General features: G+C 37.6%; 1 protein-coding gene across 2 annotated transcripts; it reads left to right on the forward strand.

Annotated features, from left to right (window-relative positions):
• Positions 1 to 1,161: 1,161 nt before the first annotated feature.
• On the forward strand, positions 1,162 to 18,336 carry pcyt1ab (phosphate cytidylyltransferase 1A, choline b). 2 transcript variants are annotated; one of them, XM_065282842.1, is made up of 11 exons: positions 1,162 to 1,356; positions 9,191 to 9,356; positions 9,456 to 10,418; positions 12,791 to 12,897; positions 13,005 to 13,101; positions 13,225 to 13,341; positions 15,080 to 15,231; positions 15,343 to 15,421; positions 15,520 to 15,662; positions 16,438 to 16,626; positions 16,991 to 18,336. In XM_065282842.1, exons 1-11 carry the CDS (start codon positions 1,228 to 1,230, stop codon positions 17,192 to 17,194), a joined length of 2,346 nt encoding a protein of 781 aa, XP_065138914.1. In that variant the 5' UTR covers positions 1,162 to 1,227; the 3' UTR covers positions 17,195 to 18,336. The 2 variants fall into 2 exon arrangements, with proteins under 2 accessions (XP_065138914.1, XP_065138915.1); XM_065282843.2 differs by lacking the exons at positions 9,191 to 9,356; positions 9,456 to 10,418 and having other exon boundaries at positions 1,217 to 1,356.
• Positions 18,337 to 18,405: the final 69 nt, after the last annotated feature.

An 18,405-nucleotide genomic window follows, 5' to 3' on the forward strand; every position in this document is an offset into this window, starting at 1 on the left:
TTTTACTGCAGTGCTCTTAAATTGAATGAACCACAAATGTAAACTTGTTCTGTATGTAAGCATGAGGTTAGTCTCTATGCACTGTAAAAAGTGAAAAGTCTGAACAATTTTAAAAAATACTTTAATTGGTAACACCCCCAAAAATGTTTTTTTTTTACACATAAAAGTTGAAAAAAAAAATTGTATGTGTTACCAATTGAAGTAATATTTAAAGTTGATCCAACTTTTTGCTTTTTACAGTGTGAAGCATACTGTTACAGGGCTCCAGACTGCCACCAAATAGTGGCATTTTGCCACCAAAATTTGAGAGTGTGCCACTGAATTTTACATCCAGTCGCAATGTGCAACCAGTAAATTTGACATTTTTTTGTGATGTGACACTGAATTTTTAAATTTAGCACACTGTATTTTCTGCATCTATCATCAAAGTATTTATTAGTAATAATGTGAATATTTGGTTAGCATGTTGATTTACGGTATATGCCCCTAAATTTTCTGGTTGCGCCCCTAAAATTTTCAGTTGGGGGCCACTGTGCTCCTAGTGAAAGTTAGTCTGGAGCCCTGTGTTATATCTAACAGTAGTAGTTATATAGAAAAGGTGTTTACAAATACACATGCATCACCCAACTGCACAGGTACCAATATGCACAGGTACACATAATCACAGTAACACTTAAAGGGATAGTTCACTCAAATATGAAAATTTGTCATCATTTACTCACTGTCATGTTGTGACAAACCTGAATTAATTTTCTTTTTCACTTCTGATGAACACAAAGGAAGATATTTTGAGGATTTTTTGTAACCAAACCGATCAGAGGCCCCATTGACTTCAATTGAAGGAAAAAGAATACTGTGGAAGTCAATGGGGCCTTTGATTGGTTTGGTTACAAACATTAGTCAAAAAAATCTTCCTTCGTGTTCATTAAAGACATTTTTACACTTTGTAACAACATGAGAGTGAGTAAATGACAACACCATTTTCAGTTTTGCTCCCTTTAAGTGAATCTTTGTATGAAATTAGATTGGGAGCATCACAGTTTGATTTCAATCTTTGACAATATATATGTATACATTTCTTAGCAATTTACATTTTTTTCATGCCATAAGCCACCGCTGGATGGCGTTGTATAAAACCGGAAGTGTGTCCTGTGAGCGGAAGTGTGCGTGCGTGTTATTGCTGAGCTGTGCTGTAGTGTAAAGACGTTGCTGTCATAACCGCGGCAGATGGAGGGTGAATTGAAACTCTTTAGAAACGGGCCGATCATAACTTCCAGTGTGTGCGGTATTCAACTCATGACAAACACAAAAGCCGTCATTAAAAGAGAAAACCAGCCTACTGAGTGCACGTTCACGGTTAGTACACTACTAAGTACGTTAGATATATCTTCCTTAGAGAAAGTGTAAAACTTATATAACGTTACTGCTTAACGTTAGACGCGTCGGCTTTTTTGCATTGAGACGTTTACTATATCAGGTTTGCGTTTTTGAGTCTTAAGTTACACTGTTGTGTATTAAAAATATATCTCTGTTAGTTTGTTGCCTGTGCTGGATAACAGAATTGTCTAGAATCAGGTTTTAATTGAAATGACGTCGTCCAAAGGGACTGTGGAGAAAATCTAAGGAGCTCAGATGCAAAAGCCGCCAAAAACGCCACCAAAAATGAGATGATGATATTAACCGATGCTTTCGGCAAGTAATATACGTTTTTGTATAGTAAATACTGAGCAGCTTTTCAGCGAACAATAGAGCAGTTTAGATGGAGAGAGGGTGAAATAAAACATCGATTGTTTCGAGAAGGTTTTGCAGTACGGGGCGTTGCTAAACATTGAGGCAGGGCTACATGTGGTGCTTCGCCCCCAACGCGTCTCATTGGTTAGTAAACGGGGTAATAGAGGGTATGCACGTGACGTCACCTTCGGTTAGCATGACTGCGGTTACGCCCACCGAGTGTCAAAAGAAAGAGCGGCATATTGAGTGTACAGTGTGTATTCTTTAATATTGCATATTCAAATGTTTTAATACCTAATTACATTAAAATTGTGTACTTTTACTTGAGTAAAAGTACGTTAATGTACTTAAATATTAAATGTAAAACAAAAACTTGAATTTATGAAATGTAATAGAGTAATAATTATGATAATATGCTTTGGAATGTATGTTTTCCAAAGAAAAACACGAATAAAATACAAACACTTGAAAAAATAGTTTTAAGTAGAAAGTAAAACCTCTGCTTGATAGTGACCCTAGCAACTTGTCAACTCACCTGTGGTCTGTGGACTTTGGCATGAACGATCTATTTACTTCTCCTTTCGGTGTTTTTTTTTGGCAGACTGTAAACCGATAGTTGTCTATCGCACAACAGCTGTGTCCCATTTAGACGCGTTTTCACACTGTACACTCATTCTGCCGCTCTGTCTTTCGCCACTCAGTGGGCGTAACCGCAGTCACTTTCGCCAAAGGTGATGTCATGTGCATACCCTCTATATTGGGCGATGCCTCAGCATACATCACTTCTGTTATATGTCACTGCATTGTAAGTACGCGCACTGTATTTGCCATAGTTTTAATATAATATTAGAGTTGATTGTACTGTATATAAGGGCAGTTTCTCATAAGGTTTCCCCCCACGTATAATGAACTTGATTGTTATTGATAAACAATTGTAGAGATCAGATGCATTTTTTTTTCTTCAAAACCTGCTAAATATCACACTCTGCCCGATCTGAAATATTTAAATCTTAAAGATCTTAATGAAACTAAACCTATAGATGAATCCGCCGTGAAATCCATAAGCGCCGCCATCTTGACTCCCGCCATTACTGCGTGCCTGCAGAGTGTGATGGTGTTACAGTAGCTCTAGTGATATTTTAATTAAAGCGGATCCTGCTCATGAAAGAAAGTGTCAGGTGAAAGGGAACATTGGGTAGATGTCAGACAGTGGCCAAAACTTACTGATGAAGGCAATTTATTGACAACATAATGAATTAAGACTATATTAATTGATGTCAACAGTAAAACCGATTGTCAATTGTTAGCCAAAACCAGTTGTGGCAGTAAAATACATGTGCTTACAGGTATTCAGGATTATTTTATTAAAGATTGAGCATCATTTGTTTGATATTCATCTAATGCAACCCTTTTTAAGTAAATGCAAATATTAATGCAAACCTTTTTTGAAATGTATGGGTCTATTTTGAATCTAGAATCAGGTTACATATTCTGCATAGTATGTACATCACTTGTGGGTTTGGAGAAAACTAAGGAATGAATGAATTATTGTAATGAATGTTGTTAACAAAATGAACTGAAAACTTGCAACATTTTAACTCTTTCACCGCCAGCGTTTAAAAAAAAAAAGTTGCCAGCCAGCGCCAGCGTTTTTCACGATTTTCACCAAAGTTTAATGCCTTCCAGAAAATGTTCTTCTTTAAATATATAAACATACAATATACCAAATGAAAGAACAGACCCTCTGCTTTCAAACAAAAGAAAACCGTTTCATCCTACCTTCAGTGGTTCTTTTGTAATACGCTTTTGAATATGGGTAGGTTTCTGCAAAAACACCACATTTTGAGCAGAAAGCAGAGATAATTCCATTTTTGTGACTTTTCATAGAGATCCCATTTAGAGCGATCTTTAAAACAGACACGGACTAGGGATGTCACGGTACCAAAAATATAGTAGTCGGTAGGGTTGTGCCGATAGACGATATCATCGTCCATCGTGATGGTTGACTGACATCACGATGGAGAGACACCATCGTGATGCCACGCCCCCTCCCCACTCCGCTGCGAGTCGACATACACTTACTCTCTTCTATATAGACTATAGTTAACCTAATATCTTTGCGTGAATTGGTCTATAAATTAAATAGAAGACGTGAGACGTGACGTGTGTTAGTCTGTGAAATGTCGGGCATTTGATCTTGACTAGGGATGGGCACGGATATTCGAATGGCAATAATAATTCGAATTTAAAAAATGCTATTCGAATGTTTGTTTGTTTTTAATGTGCCACCAAAGGGTAACAACTTATTTAATGCTTTTTCACTTCATCTATACTGTCTTTTACAGACTTAAATGTAAAATATACATGAACATTAATTTGTATGTATTTCAGATTGTTTGGCAATGCAGATTGCAGACGAATTTAAGTTTTTCCTTTTATCTCCGGGTTTGTCCCCGCCGCGCCGTATTTGGCCACTGGCTCAGTGAGGGCTCACGTGTTATTAAACGTTTGTTCTCCGCCGCCCGAATCAACACATCATGAGAGATTTGTAAGCTTTCTGTTATAAAGTCTACTTTATTTTGTTAATAAAGAGACAGACACGGAGAACGAAATGAAACGGAGAACATTTATTATTTGCGGTGCTCTTTCGAAAATTAACCGGATAACTGCACATGGCAGTTTAATGGCAATAATTAAATATAAGTTTAGCTTGCTGTGGATATTTCCTAATTATAAGCCTTCTGTGAAATTATGACAAAATGAAAAATACAAAACACGCATGTCTTAATTAACATAATTTAAATAAACGAATATTCGTTCTTTAACAGCTTAAATATTCGAAAAATTAAATATTAAAAAAATTAGTAAATTACTGGAAAATGCCCATCCCTAATCTTGACATTGCTAGAATCTTGTCTTTTTACATGTTGTACATTTATCTTAAAATATTTAATTTTGTACAAGAAAACAGCCCATATTAATCATTTATTAGTAGCCTTTTGTAGTGTCTCGGGAGATCGTGCTCATTGTTACATTGAGGCTATACTGCACTGAAGCGGCAGATTAAGATATAAACCCAGAATTCAGGGAACGTCAAGAACAAGAAAACGGGAACAACACTCCGACCGAAACGCGGGATTTACATACACAGACCATGTTTAAATTTAGATGTGTCTGGCCCTGTTCACTTTGTCTAGTTTTAATAAGCTGCGGATTGAAGTGCTGGCTGCTCCCCGCGGTGCTGAAGACCCGCTCTCTGACGGAGTACTGGTGGCACATAATGCGCAGATATTTACGTGCAAAATTTGGAAAGCGCGGAGGAGTCGTTGGGTTAGTAAAATAATGAAATTATAGCTTTTAAATAGAAAAAAATTTTTATGTAAAGAGATTAAAAGGTGCTTAAAAGTGCACAACTCTTCTTCAGTGGATTAAAGCTACCTTTTCCCCTTATGTGCAACCCAGAGTCGTATAATAACAGAGTTACGAAACGCTTTGATCTCGCCGCCGCGCGGTCACGTGATTCATGTAACGTTCTACAGTTCCAAACCAAGCAGGGCTGTCAATCTGTTTGCATAGGTTTTCAGCTATTTTAGCTAAATATTAGCTTGTAATGGGAATTGATCACTATACTTACTGTGTTTATAACGTTTTTTTTTTTTTACTAGGGAGTGATGGAAATACAGTAAATCAGTTAATAAAGATAAACAGTTATTTGTGACCCAAATATAACTGTGGTTATCTATACCAACTACAGCAACACAGTTTATCTTTTATTTTTGTACCAAAATATGGCTATATAAATGGCTATCAATCTGCTAAAAACATAATTCCTACACTTTTACTATATTAAAATCACAAAAAAGATCGCCAACGCGGTTATTTGTAACAGTGAAGCATAACAGAAACACACTAAATTCATATTTAATTGTATTTATAGTACACATTAAATGTTGATATAATTATACATGATTTTCGAGGATACATCACTCGTATTACTTACCAAACACAATGAAACACATAGCAGCATTGTGAAGCAGTGTGACTTTCTTATAAGGCATTTAGCTTGTCGCTGTTGCCCCCTAGTGTTACTCGTAATATATAAAAAAGATAAGTATAAAGTAGATGGCCACCAGTAATAAAATATTAAACCATTAAATCTATATTATTCACACATTATACACAACTCATTAAAATATAAAATTTTTACTAGTTATTATTAACGATAATCATTACCTACAGCAGAGTTCATAAAATATCACTGTTGACTATATTAATGAAATGTCAGAAAATGTAAAGAGAAACGGTAATTTCATCGATTTACCAGCAGGTGCCATTGAAATGAATGGGCTTCAGTGCTGCGTTTGGAACTATGCGTCACTACCGGTCACTACATGAAACGCTGTTACTTCCGCATTCCATTCTTACAACGGACGTCTATGTGAGTGTCGTAACTCTGTTATTATACGACTCTGGTGCAACCTATAGGAAAGAGACATTAGTTGGGATAGTAAAATAACAAAATTATAGATTTTAAGTACAGAATAGTATTTATGTAAAATATATATTAAAATAAAAAGTGCACAACTCTTCTTAAGTGGAAGTAATAAAGTAAAATAACGAATAAAAATTATATAATAACGAATAATAACGAAAAATTAAAATACCCCCCCGCCTAACGATATCATCGTCCATCGCGATGGTTTACGTAACCATCGTCAACTGCCAATTTATGGGGACATCGCCCAACCCTAGTAGTCGGTACCAATACCACAAAAAGTACACGGTACTCGGTACCTAAGTCGGTACAACAGTGTGTAAAAAAAGAACAATCATACTTAAATATAATTTTTTTATTAAAACATTTCAACATTATAGAAAACTTTTAAGAGCTTCTGTTTAGGTTGTCTGTGTTAATGTTTGTTGACTTTTCTCCTGACACTCTTGGTGTACATCCTCCTCTGGTTGATACTGTTAAAAAGAGAGAGAATAAGAAATACATTTTATTTATTTAACATACTGTCTGACAATGACTAATAAATCAGCTAAAGCTACAGGTGCTAAGGTGCACTTATAAACACACGCACGTGCACATACACATACTCTGAATGCAAGCATTAGTTTAATATCACTGACATTGTTGCAGGATGAAAATAGTTATTAAAAACCCTTAACATTTTAATACTTCATCCAGTGACATTAGGCTACATTTTGCTGACAGGATGACTAAATGGCGATGCATGGTCGCCCATTTAGTTTATAAATTTGCAAATGCAGCGTCATTAACAAATAACTGACTTACACAAAGCATAACATCTAGCATAAAGTTAGCTGGTTACACGGCATTAATGCCAGCTGCCTCAAACAAACATAATATAGGGTCTGGGTTTCAGTATAAAATTAAAGTTTTACAGTTTGTATATAATGTTAATGTGAATTAAAACTTACCTCGAATTCTTTAAAGAGATCGGAGGGTCTGTCTTTTGAGAGCTTTGCCAAATTCTATGTTTGATAGCGACAAACTACTTTAGAGAGATTCCCGTGTGCTCGTAAGAGGCGTTCTTCCTCATCTTTAACTCTTGTGGAGCGTCAAATACACACGCGCGTATATGCTGCCCCCATCAGTCCCGGAAGAGTATTGCAGCCTCGGTACCTCCGGTACCAGAGAAAGCAGGTACCGTCATGTTTAAAAAAATGTTGGTATCGACTTGGTACCGAAGTATCGGTTCTCGTGACATCCCTAACACGGACATGCAGCCGCTTGCCATAGGGCAATACTTCCGGGTTTAAAAAGTTGCGGAAGGGCGCCACCTAGTGGATAATAGCGGTATTGCGGAAAGACGGAAAATCTCGTCATTGGCGGGGAAGCGTTTTCTCTTAATTGACAAGATATCTCGTCAATGGCGGTGAAAGAGTTAATTTGATGCTTTGGTCACTCTGAGCTGTTACCATGGCAAAATACAGAATGCTGTAATTAACTTGTGACTCTTTGCTCTCTTAACATTCTGATGCTCAATGTGATGCAAGCCTGTACCAACATCACAATTTTGAGAGACATGATTTGGAGATAACTTTATTAAAGTTTACTTTTAAACCTACTCTTAGTCTGTAACTGTCATAAAACTCTTTGATCTCAATAAGTAAGGAATAATTGATGACGGGCCATTGAATTATAAGAAAATAATGCACACCCAAGGTGCATTCGCGGAGTGCCGTTACACCGTGGGTGTGCATTATTTTCAAATAATTCAAAGGACCAGAGTCAATTATTCATTTTATACCACGGTTACCACAAACATTGCTCTGGTGCCTATTTTTAAGACATTTGACAAGTTAGGTGTGCGGTTATCAGAAATAAATGCATACCCACGGAACATTTCTCAGCCAATCAGAATACAGCATTCAACAGACACATGGTATAATAAGTATTTTTTTCCTGATAATGCCCTTACAGTCTCTGAAACACACAGAGGCATTATTGTTCATACAGTACCTGATGCTGTTAAATAGTGTAAGTGTGCTCCTGTATTGCTCAGTGGTAGAGCATTGTGTTAGCAGCACATAGGTCAGGGGTTTGAACCCAGGGGAACACAGGTTGGTAAAATGTATGCCTTGTTATGTCACTTTGCATAAAAGCATCTGCCAAATGCATAAATATAGTTTAATGGTCTCTGTAGGAACCAAAAATTCAATCCTTCCGGAATAAGACCCAAAACATGGCACACAAAAGAAATCTGTTATGTTTTTAACTGTAAAGGATGGTTCATAATGGTATGGAAACCAGTTTAGTTTGTATCATCAGGGATGGTCCGCTGAAACAGATTTATACTACTTTATGAACTTTACAAACAGTTCTCTGTTAATGATGAACAAACTCTGTGCCACTAGAAGATTACGACCATTTACTCAGCATAAATCCTACATTCAAGTACTAGTCTAATTTTTCTACATAAAACGCACATCTTGATCCTCAGCTCGACCAGGAGCTTTGTGTAGTCTGTATGGCCGTAAACATGGGCAGTCAATGTGCAGCAGGTTTGTGAATTTCACAAATTGTTGTAATCCAGTGATGTTAAAACAGCCAACCACACAACACGCTCTTCCCGGCATCACTGGACAGAATACGTAAAAAAAAAAAAAAAAAAAATTTCGCACAGCTAACATCTACAACAGCCGCATACACCGAGACCAACACGCTACTTCCGCACCTTCCTTAGCAGCAAGGCACCGCAGTAATGGCGGCGCTGCTTTTACTTCCGCGTTTTGCCAGATTGGTGTATAAACCGGATAAAAAAGCTTGTTTAGAAGAAACGACGTCTGACGGGTTTTGCATCTGAGCTCTTCAATTATTAAAGGTCACTGTAATGAAACTTCACTTCTGATAACAAATCTGATAAAACTGACTTTCTGTAGCCTACTTATTTCGGTACTTATTTATTTTTGCTGATCCTTGGCATTGTAGGTTTTCCCAGTTAATAAAATGCATAAAACGGTGTTAACCAAGGGGGAGTGTGAGAAGTTGTTAAAAGACTGTACAGATAAGTGCCCTTTCTGTAAGTACACCAGCATGCCACCGCTGGTGTACTATCACATTAAAAATCACATTCAGTTGGCAGTGATACACCAGGGTAAGTCTTTTGTTTTTGTCACTTTATTTAGTGAATCTGGTTACGAATTACACATAATACAAATTCTTTTAACACTGATTGACCTGTTGATCCTTTCAGATTTCACAATCATAAAATGCAACTTAAACTGTCGGGCAAAATCTCACTTTCACTGCTGCTACTGTTCAGAGACTGTATTAAATCGGGCACATTTGCTGGCACACATTGCCAGACATTCTCCCCAGCCTCATCCACCCAACATAGACTCATCCACCCTGCAGCCTGGTGCCCTGTCACCTCAGCCGCCCGGCACTCTAACATCTCACCTGACCGGCACCACGCCACCTCACTTGACCGGCGCTCAGCCTCCCAGCGCCCTCCCACCTCAGCCGCCCGGCGCCCTGCAACCTCACTCGACCGATCCTCAGCTGCCCGCCGCCCTGCCACCTCACTCAACCGCCGCTCAGCCACCCGGCGCCCTGCCACCTCAGTCGACCAGCGCCCTGCCACCTCACTCGACAAACTCTCAGCCGCCCGGCACTCTGCCACCTCACTCAACCGTCGCTCAGCCACCCGGCGCCCTGCCACCTCCATCAACCGGCACCCTGCCACCTCAGTCGACCAGCGCTCAGCCGTCCGGCGCCCTGCCACCTCCCTCGACCGGCACCCTGCCACCTCACTCGACCAGCGCTCAGCCACCAGGCGCCCTGCTATCTCAGCCACCCGGTGCCCTGCCACCTCATTTGACCGGCGCTCTGCCAATTCAGCCAACCAGCACTCTGCCAAAACGCCCTGGAAGAAAGACTGTTACTTGCAGCCAATGTAATTTGACTTTGCTTGTGAAAAATCTAAGAACTCATATAAGAAGGCAACACAGTGACAAAGACAATGCAGTAACTCCTGAAAGGCACTTTCAGTGTCAGTGCATTGATAATAACATTGGCATCTTCGCGGTTGAGAAGGCTTTCCATGGCCAGGCAACGCCCATCCATGTAGTAAAAAATACTTGGGGCCCAAACTTTCACTCAGAGTGTGATCTTGAGCAGTGCAATGTAAATGCTGGACTTGACACAAAAATATCAGGTGCAAAGGACAAAAAGATATTATGTATTTGAGATGCTTTAAATTCTAGATATGTATACTTAGTTAGAATGTGTGTGTGCGCATGTGTGTGCATGTCTTCTCCCATTGTGCCATTTAACAAAGTTTTTACACCACATTAACATTTTACTACATTTTATAGCATAACTGCAAATTGCTTCGATAACCAAAAGAGAACCAAAAACTAACTTAAGGGTAACATTCTGTGTTTGCTGGGAATATTCTAACCTTAATGTGTAGTAAAACCATGGTTATAAAAACAGCTATTAATACATCCTAAACAGTCACTACACTTTTATTATAAAGTATGTTAGGTTTCGCCAAGGATAAGTCAAAGTCGGAATCATTCTAGAGGTAGAAGACTCTCACTTACAAACGTACATATGACTGAAACACTTTCCCCAAAGTAACTTTTATTGCATTAAGTTTTGTATCATACTAGTTTACGTTAATAAACACAAAGTTCATAATACGATCAGTCTGAACGGCACCACACGAAGTCGAACAACGTTTTTAATCTCAGTTCCTGGTTTCAACGTCAACGTATTTTAACCAGAGTTATGGGCAGAGCGACAAATGTAGGCCGGACTAAAATGTATCCCCGCCCACTAACTAATGAGATAAGCCCACCTGTAGCCCCGCCCAAATGTGTAGCACGAAGTTAATAAGTCTCAGAACTTAGAAAATACTGTTTGTAAAAACTAAACACAAATCGCTGTTATTTGCTTGCAGTGGTGGACCGTACAGCGCAATTTCAACAAAATAAACAATAAAAAACTGTTATAATACAAGGACAGCATTGAAGCTTAAAGATGTTAACGTGTGGGGAAAATGGATTACCTTGTCTGAACAAATACCCACTTTTTTACTCCTATTTCGATGAAGCGCGTAAGAAGAGTTTTTGCGTCGACAAAAGTGCCCTCAAGTAGGCCTACGCCCCAAAATGTAGTCCGACTGCTAAACGTACCACGATCTAGACAGTTTTGTCTAGTTGTCTACAGTTTTGTCCACATTTTTAAATCTAAGATTGATTTAAGTAAGGGATAAAGATGAGTTATGGCCAAATAAACTCAAACTTGATGAAAAACTGAAGGGCGTCGAATCTCCCTTGAAGGTGTTTATTTTGCGCTAACAACCAATTGTATTGCTTATTACACCGCTACTTGTTGCCTGAGTAAATAATTGGAAACAAAATATTGATTGGAAATATTTTGTTAGCTCATTTGTAATTAATTCTATCCTGGCATGAGAAAAGTGGCAGAGTAGTAATACAATATACATAGTAGTCCCAGTCAAGACGACTCGGATGAGTGCGTAAGACGGTTTCATCGGACGCACGTGCGGTGACACGATTATGTATCTGGTCCGAACTTTACTTCCGGTTTCTGGTTTTTTTTATTGGTTGGACTAGTTTCTGAAACTGAACTCTTAAACAAATACCTCGTTGAAAATAACAAATGTTTTGGTTTCCTAGGTAATCCACGTGTTGTATTTTGCTTGTTATATAAATAAACTACTTAAATCGGATTTTGTTGTTATTTATTCTTAGCAGAGTTTTCAGGAAGTTATGACCACGAAAGCCGTTTGTTTATATGGTCTATATACGGTTTCTGCAACAACATAAACAAACAGCTTTTGTGCACTAAACACAACTTCCGGTAGACTTTAACATAGAATTAATAACAACAGAGTCCTTTTAAATTATTTATTTATTATTTATTTATAAGTAAAATAAATGACAAGTAAATTATCTTCATTCATGTGTTATATATATAACGTGCATCAACTATTACACTGAGCTAACATTACTGTGCAAAATGAATGTATACAATGTTAACTACAGATCCTTAAATTCTTCCCTGGCTGCCAAATGATCCATGCTCGTCGTCTCCTCTCGTCTTTAGTAAAGCAGAACATTTTATTTTCAACAAAGTATTTGTTTCAGAGATCTGTTTAGCCAGATCGATAAATATATACATATCAGAAGTTTATTTTTGGTTCAGACGCGTAACTGAAACAACGCGTGTGCATCTGATGAAATTGTCTATATACAGACCTCGGAATGTGCGACTGACCAATCAGGAAGGATCAAGTATTCCAGAGAGCCCTGTAAGCGTTTATAACCCAATTAATTTCTACTTTTAATCTCTCTGGAAGGCCTTGCCCAACATTATCATTACAAGTGGATTATTGTAAACACATTTCTTGTCTGTTTTGCAAAGTTTCAATGTAAAATTAGTTTCTGTGGTAAAAGACAGCATTTTACAAATGATGTTATTACTTTTAAAACCAGAACATAAGAAATGATAAAAGACAGCATATGGGAGCATTTAATAAATGTCTTTTTCCTGCAGGGATGGAGGGACACAGTTCAAGGATCAGCAGGAAGAGGAAGCGCGAGAAGCTGAATGGAAAAACGAAGAAGATGGAGTGTGTCCGAAAAGTTCCACGGAGAACTTCGGTAAGGGGAGTTAAAGGGCGTTATTGTCAAAAAGTCAGCTTGTAAGAAATTATCCTGACACAGTGCACAGGAGACACTGACTTTAAAGTCTGCATGTGTGGTTCTAGTGTGTGGGAGATCCTGCACCATTTTCTGATGAGCTGGAGGTTGCAGATTTACCATATGTTCGTGTTAGCATGGAGGAGGCCCGACGTGGAACTCCAGGTGGGCTTTTTATTCATACACGGCATCGATAAGGATGATTACTTTATATGAGAGACGTTTTAATCAATTAAAAGTTGTGAAGAACATTCAAGCCTTCTATTATGTCCTTTCATTTCTCTTCAGAAGGTCGTCCTGTACGCGTGTATGCTGATGGGATTTTTGACATGTTTCATTCTGGACATGCTCGCGCTCTGATGCAGGCAAAGTGCCTCTTCCCAAATACGCATCTCATCGTAGGTGGTGAGTTCAGAAAGTTTACATCTTTTCTGTAAGATGCAGTGTTTAACAGCACCAAAAAACTTTTTCTAAATGCATCTTTTCTAAATTGTTAGAGAAACCCATTTCACACAGAACTTTGACTCCCAAAAATTGCCATGAAATTGCTTTTTGTGTGAACACAAACATGTTCATGATTGATCACAGGATGGGGACCTACTAACATTTGTGCCTCATAATGTGCTCTGTGTGAACAAAAGGCAAGAACAATGCTGTAAGGGGTGTGTCATAATGATTACGCACATATTGCCGCAGTAACATAGTGATTGTATAACTCTTGGACCAGGGCTTTTTAAATTTTAGATCAAAGTTCATGACGAAAATGCAAACTGGAATGAAGCAGAGACCAGGGAGCGCACAATGCGCTAGTTCATGAAAATTTTTCCTTGAGAGAGAAATTCCAATTTATTTGAAGGGGTGTTCGTAAGACTGACATGACACTTCATAATCATGACACAACACGTGTTATGAACATGAAGGAGATTTTATGCACATTTATGACAACTCATTCGTTCAATTATGTCATTTTTAATGCAAAGATGACATTGTTTGAATTGTTGTTGTGACAACTTGACATAAACCAACACGTAATAACTTGTCATAAATGTGTCATAAACATGGCATAGAATAATTATCAAATTTAAGAAACTTTATGGGATAACATTACATTAAACTGTCATTTAAATGTCAATAAGTGTTAATACTATGTCAAAAAATTTGAAATACCTTAACAAAATGCAACAGACATGTCAAAAGATTATAGTTAACTTTATGTATGTGCACAATTCATAAAAAAAATTGACAACTAACAGAACTTGTTCTTCCTCACGCAGAGGGTTCTGAAATTTCCTGACATAGAAGAATAATTAATTGATTTAATTTAATGAACTGTTTTTGCAGTGAAATGGACCCAATGCTGTATTAACCCATTATTGTACTGTTTTCATTTAATTTTAGGTGAATCTGTCTCCAAATGCAGTAAAATATAATTTTATCAATTTTAATTATTATTATTATTATTGTATGATTTATTTTATTTCTCTAACATCTGTAGAAAACTTCTACAAAAAAACATTATGAAGAATATTCATGATGCTGTTATAAAATTATTTGACAGAGTATTAACTTTTAATGACACGTTTTATTTGTACCACTGTAGTTGAGGTCAAGAAAAATATTCATGACGCTGTTATAAAACTATATGACAGAGTATTAACACTTAATGACATTTTAATGACAAATTCAATTTGTATCTTTGGTAAAAAGTGGTCCGTTATGTTGTCTTGGTAATGTCAAGTTGTCATGACAAGTTATCATAACAAAGACATCTCAACAATGTCATCTTTTCATAAAAAATGACACAATTGAACGAATGACACTTAATGACATTTGTCATAAATGTGCGCACAATCTCCTTCATGCTCATGACACGGGTCATATCATGATTATGAAGGTGTAATGTCAGTCTTATGTTAACAAAATTTCAGATTATAAGCAAACATAAAACGCTGGCGATAAAATTTCCAGAATCTCACAGTGGAAGATGCTACATAGTCTTGAAGCACACTTATGCCTTTGCTGTTATGTTGGACATCTCTCCTTATTACAAAATAGGAAATATTTATGATAAAAGAGTATCATCAGCTTTAAGAGGATTCAAAAGTAAATCTCAGATATTTTCTCTCCTGTTGTTGTTATCCAGTATGCAGTGATGATCTGACACATCAATTCAAGGGCTTCACTGTCATGAATGAGGATGAGCGTTATGATGCAGTGAGTCACTGCCGTTACGTCGATGAAGTGGTCCGGAACGCTCCGTGGACGTTGACGCCCGAATTTCTGGCTGAACACAGAGTTCGTATTCACGGGAAAAAAATAATCGTTTACAGTTATACTTTGATATCTGTAAATACATAAATATTATAAAGCATTTTGGGTATGAGTGTAATATAAGGTTCTCCCCAGATAGACTTTGTCGCCCATGATGACATCCCATACATCTCAGCAGGAAGTGATGATGTGTACAAACATATAAAGGAGGCAGGTAGGTATTTATAAAACATTAGCATTATGCAGTTAACAGAAGTGATTCTTATTGATATCAGATGAACTACAATACCTAATCCATATTTGTCTTTCAAGGCATGTTTGCACCAACTCAGAGAACAGAGGGCATTTCCACATCTGACATAATCACACGTATCGTGCGCGACTATGATGTTTATGTGCGCCGTAACCTTCAGAGAGGCTACACTGCCAAAGAGCTGAACGTCAGCTTCATCAATGTAAGTGTATTACGTTCACAACTAATTTGATATCTTGTAGTAAATCCACAGCATGAAAAATCACCATTATTATACATTCAAAGCAATATTAAAACTAATACCTCCTAAAGAACTAGTCAAGAGTTGAAGTAAAATCAATTTGTATTCCTGAATTTGAATAGAGACACCAGAAAACATGCAGCGTTATATTGAACTGAAAAAAGAAGCATTAAAATGGACTAAAAGACATTCATGTTACATGCTGACACTGTATACAAAACATATGGGGTACTTCCTAAAACATCTGATGAAATCATTAAAGTGGCCATGAAACGGAAGTATCGATTGCCTAATTTTCCCCATGGTGACGTGTATCCGAGTGAAACCAGCTTCTGAAATGAAATAAGGCAGTGTTGTATTTAAATTTGTCCATCGAGATCTGATTGGATCATTTGAAGTTGGGTTGCTAATTGCTAATCGCTGCAGTCTTCTCCTCGACGCCGCCCACCTGCCAAACCATATGACCGGAAGTAAAGAGAGATAATTTTGAGGAGGGGAGGAGGTTTGCATTTTTGATTAAAGAATATGAGGGCACATACATTTTATTTTTAAATAATAAAGCTCACAGATAAATCATTTGTAAAAAAAAAATGCCACAATATTACAAAATAAATTACAGGTTTTTTATTTTTATGGAGACTTTAATCAATAAGCCACCTTTAGAAATGTGTATTTATGATGTTAAATTTAGATATGATGTGAAAGTGTCTTGACTCTACTGCCCTCTTTCTCACAGGAGAAGAAGTACCACCTGCAGGAGCGTGTAGATATGGTAAAGCAGAAGGTGCGAGATGTGGAGGAGAAGAGTAAAGAGTTTGTGCAGAAGGTGGAAGAGAAAGGCATCGATCTCATACAAAAGTGGGAGGAGAAATCCCGAGAGTTCATCGGGAACTTTCTGGAGATGTTTGGGCCAGAGGGGGCGCTGGTGAGTCATGAAGTAACTGAAAGTTCTGTCAGGATCTAGTCATGTCCTTCTGAATACATTGGTCTCTTATTAATGTGGAATAAGCAGTCCGTATGACTTATCCTATATTGCAAATCCTCCGAATCCACACAAATGCTTGGTGTATTTTTCCAGTATGTGGGAACACATCAAAATTTTTCCATAGCCTATCTGCGTGACCACCTTTTGTAATCCACAGAAGAAAGTCAAATGCATTTGAAATGGCATAAGAGTTAGTAAATCATGACACTATTAGAAAACTCAATCTTTGAAGATGTCTGCCAACAGAAAACTCATAATCTTACATCTCTCTTATTGTAATATTATGCATTACATCTCATAACAGAAGCACATGCTGAAGGAGGGTAAAGGACGAATGTTGCAGGCCATCAGTCCCAAACAAAGCCCTAGCAGCAGTCCAACACGTGAGGAACGCTCTCCATCCCCAACCTTCCGTCTTCCCTTCTTCACCAGGACGTCCTCACCGTTCTCTTTACCTTCAGCTCAGCACAACAGCACACACTACATCAGCCAGGACGAGGACGACTAGAGACACTCACAGGGAACTAAGTTTCACATGGATCGTGTTTTAAATCGTGTTCTTCAAAGCCATCATGAAGGAATGAATACGGAGGTTCACAGCCGTTTCAGAATCAGCACAATATAGTGACCAATTTAATCCACCCATAGACTTTCGAATAGATTTCGATTGTACATCTTTGCTCTATGCACCCCCCCCCCTTTCCTTCAGAGAGATTTGCCACAGACCACTAAACTAAAATGCTGCGTGTTGTTGTGTGTTAAGGGACCTTGCATAATTATGCATTTTTAGGGGTTCTAATCAGCACACAAATGCTTAGGATTTCAGAGCAAAACACAATCTCTATTTTAGGGTATGCATAAAAAAGCAAACCTGCATTCATTGTTTGGATCTTGAATGTGCCAAATTTGAGACTCGTTCCAGCTTGTGGGAGAATCCTGGGACAGACGAGTCATCTCAGTTTCTTTATTTGTGGCACACACAGTGTTTATAGTTAGTAAGAGTAGCTTTTTTTTATTTCAGTCATGTGTTCTGTTTATCAGTGATTTTTGTTTTTCTGTTTCTCTCTATTGTAAACTTTAGATGTTTTCTCTAATATGGGCATCAACTTAGTTAAAAGTCTTATTCAAGGTATACTATCGAGGAGTCGTAAAGACCCCAGTATTTCAGTCTGTGTCTGTTTGGCTAGTCCTGGCACCTCCCTTTAAACCCTGTGCTGTTCTGTGGCATGAATCCCAGCCTTTTTGTAAAGCATTTGACGGCTGAATGTTTACATTACCCAAGGCAGTATTAAGACAAAGGATACGAGGACATTTGTTAGTTTACATAAGACAGGACAATGTTAGTAGGATTATACATGTGCCAGCAAGAAAGATAACTCAGTAGTTACAAAATAACTTGGGGGTCGGTTTGCATTGAAGTATCACTATAAAAAAAAGTGAAGAATGAGTGACTTATTTATGGATTAAGAGTAAAATGACTTCAAACTACAAATGTTATGTTTCTTGTGGTGTCAAAGATAGACACTGTGTATTAAAGCATCTTTAATTTCCAATAATATAAGAATTTTAGAAAAAGATTAAATACAAAAATTAACTTGTTCCTTTTGTATAGTCAATTAAATAAGAATAATATACAGTAATTTGCTTGAAGTTTTGTTTGTGTTTTTATCTTCTTTTTTTTACTAGCTCTAGCAGCTCGATCAGTCCGTATCCGTGTAC

The sequence above is a fragment of the Paramisgurnus dabryanus genome, chromosome 9, assembly GCF_030506205.2.
Source record: "Paramisgurnus dabryanus chromosome 9, PD_genome_1.1, whole genome shotgun sequence".
Taxonomy (NCBI): Eukaryota; Metazoa; Chordata; class Actinopteri; order Cypriniformes; family Cobitidae; genus Paramisgurnus; species Paramisgurnus dabryanus.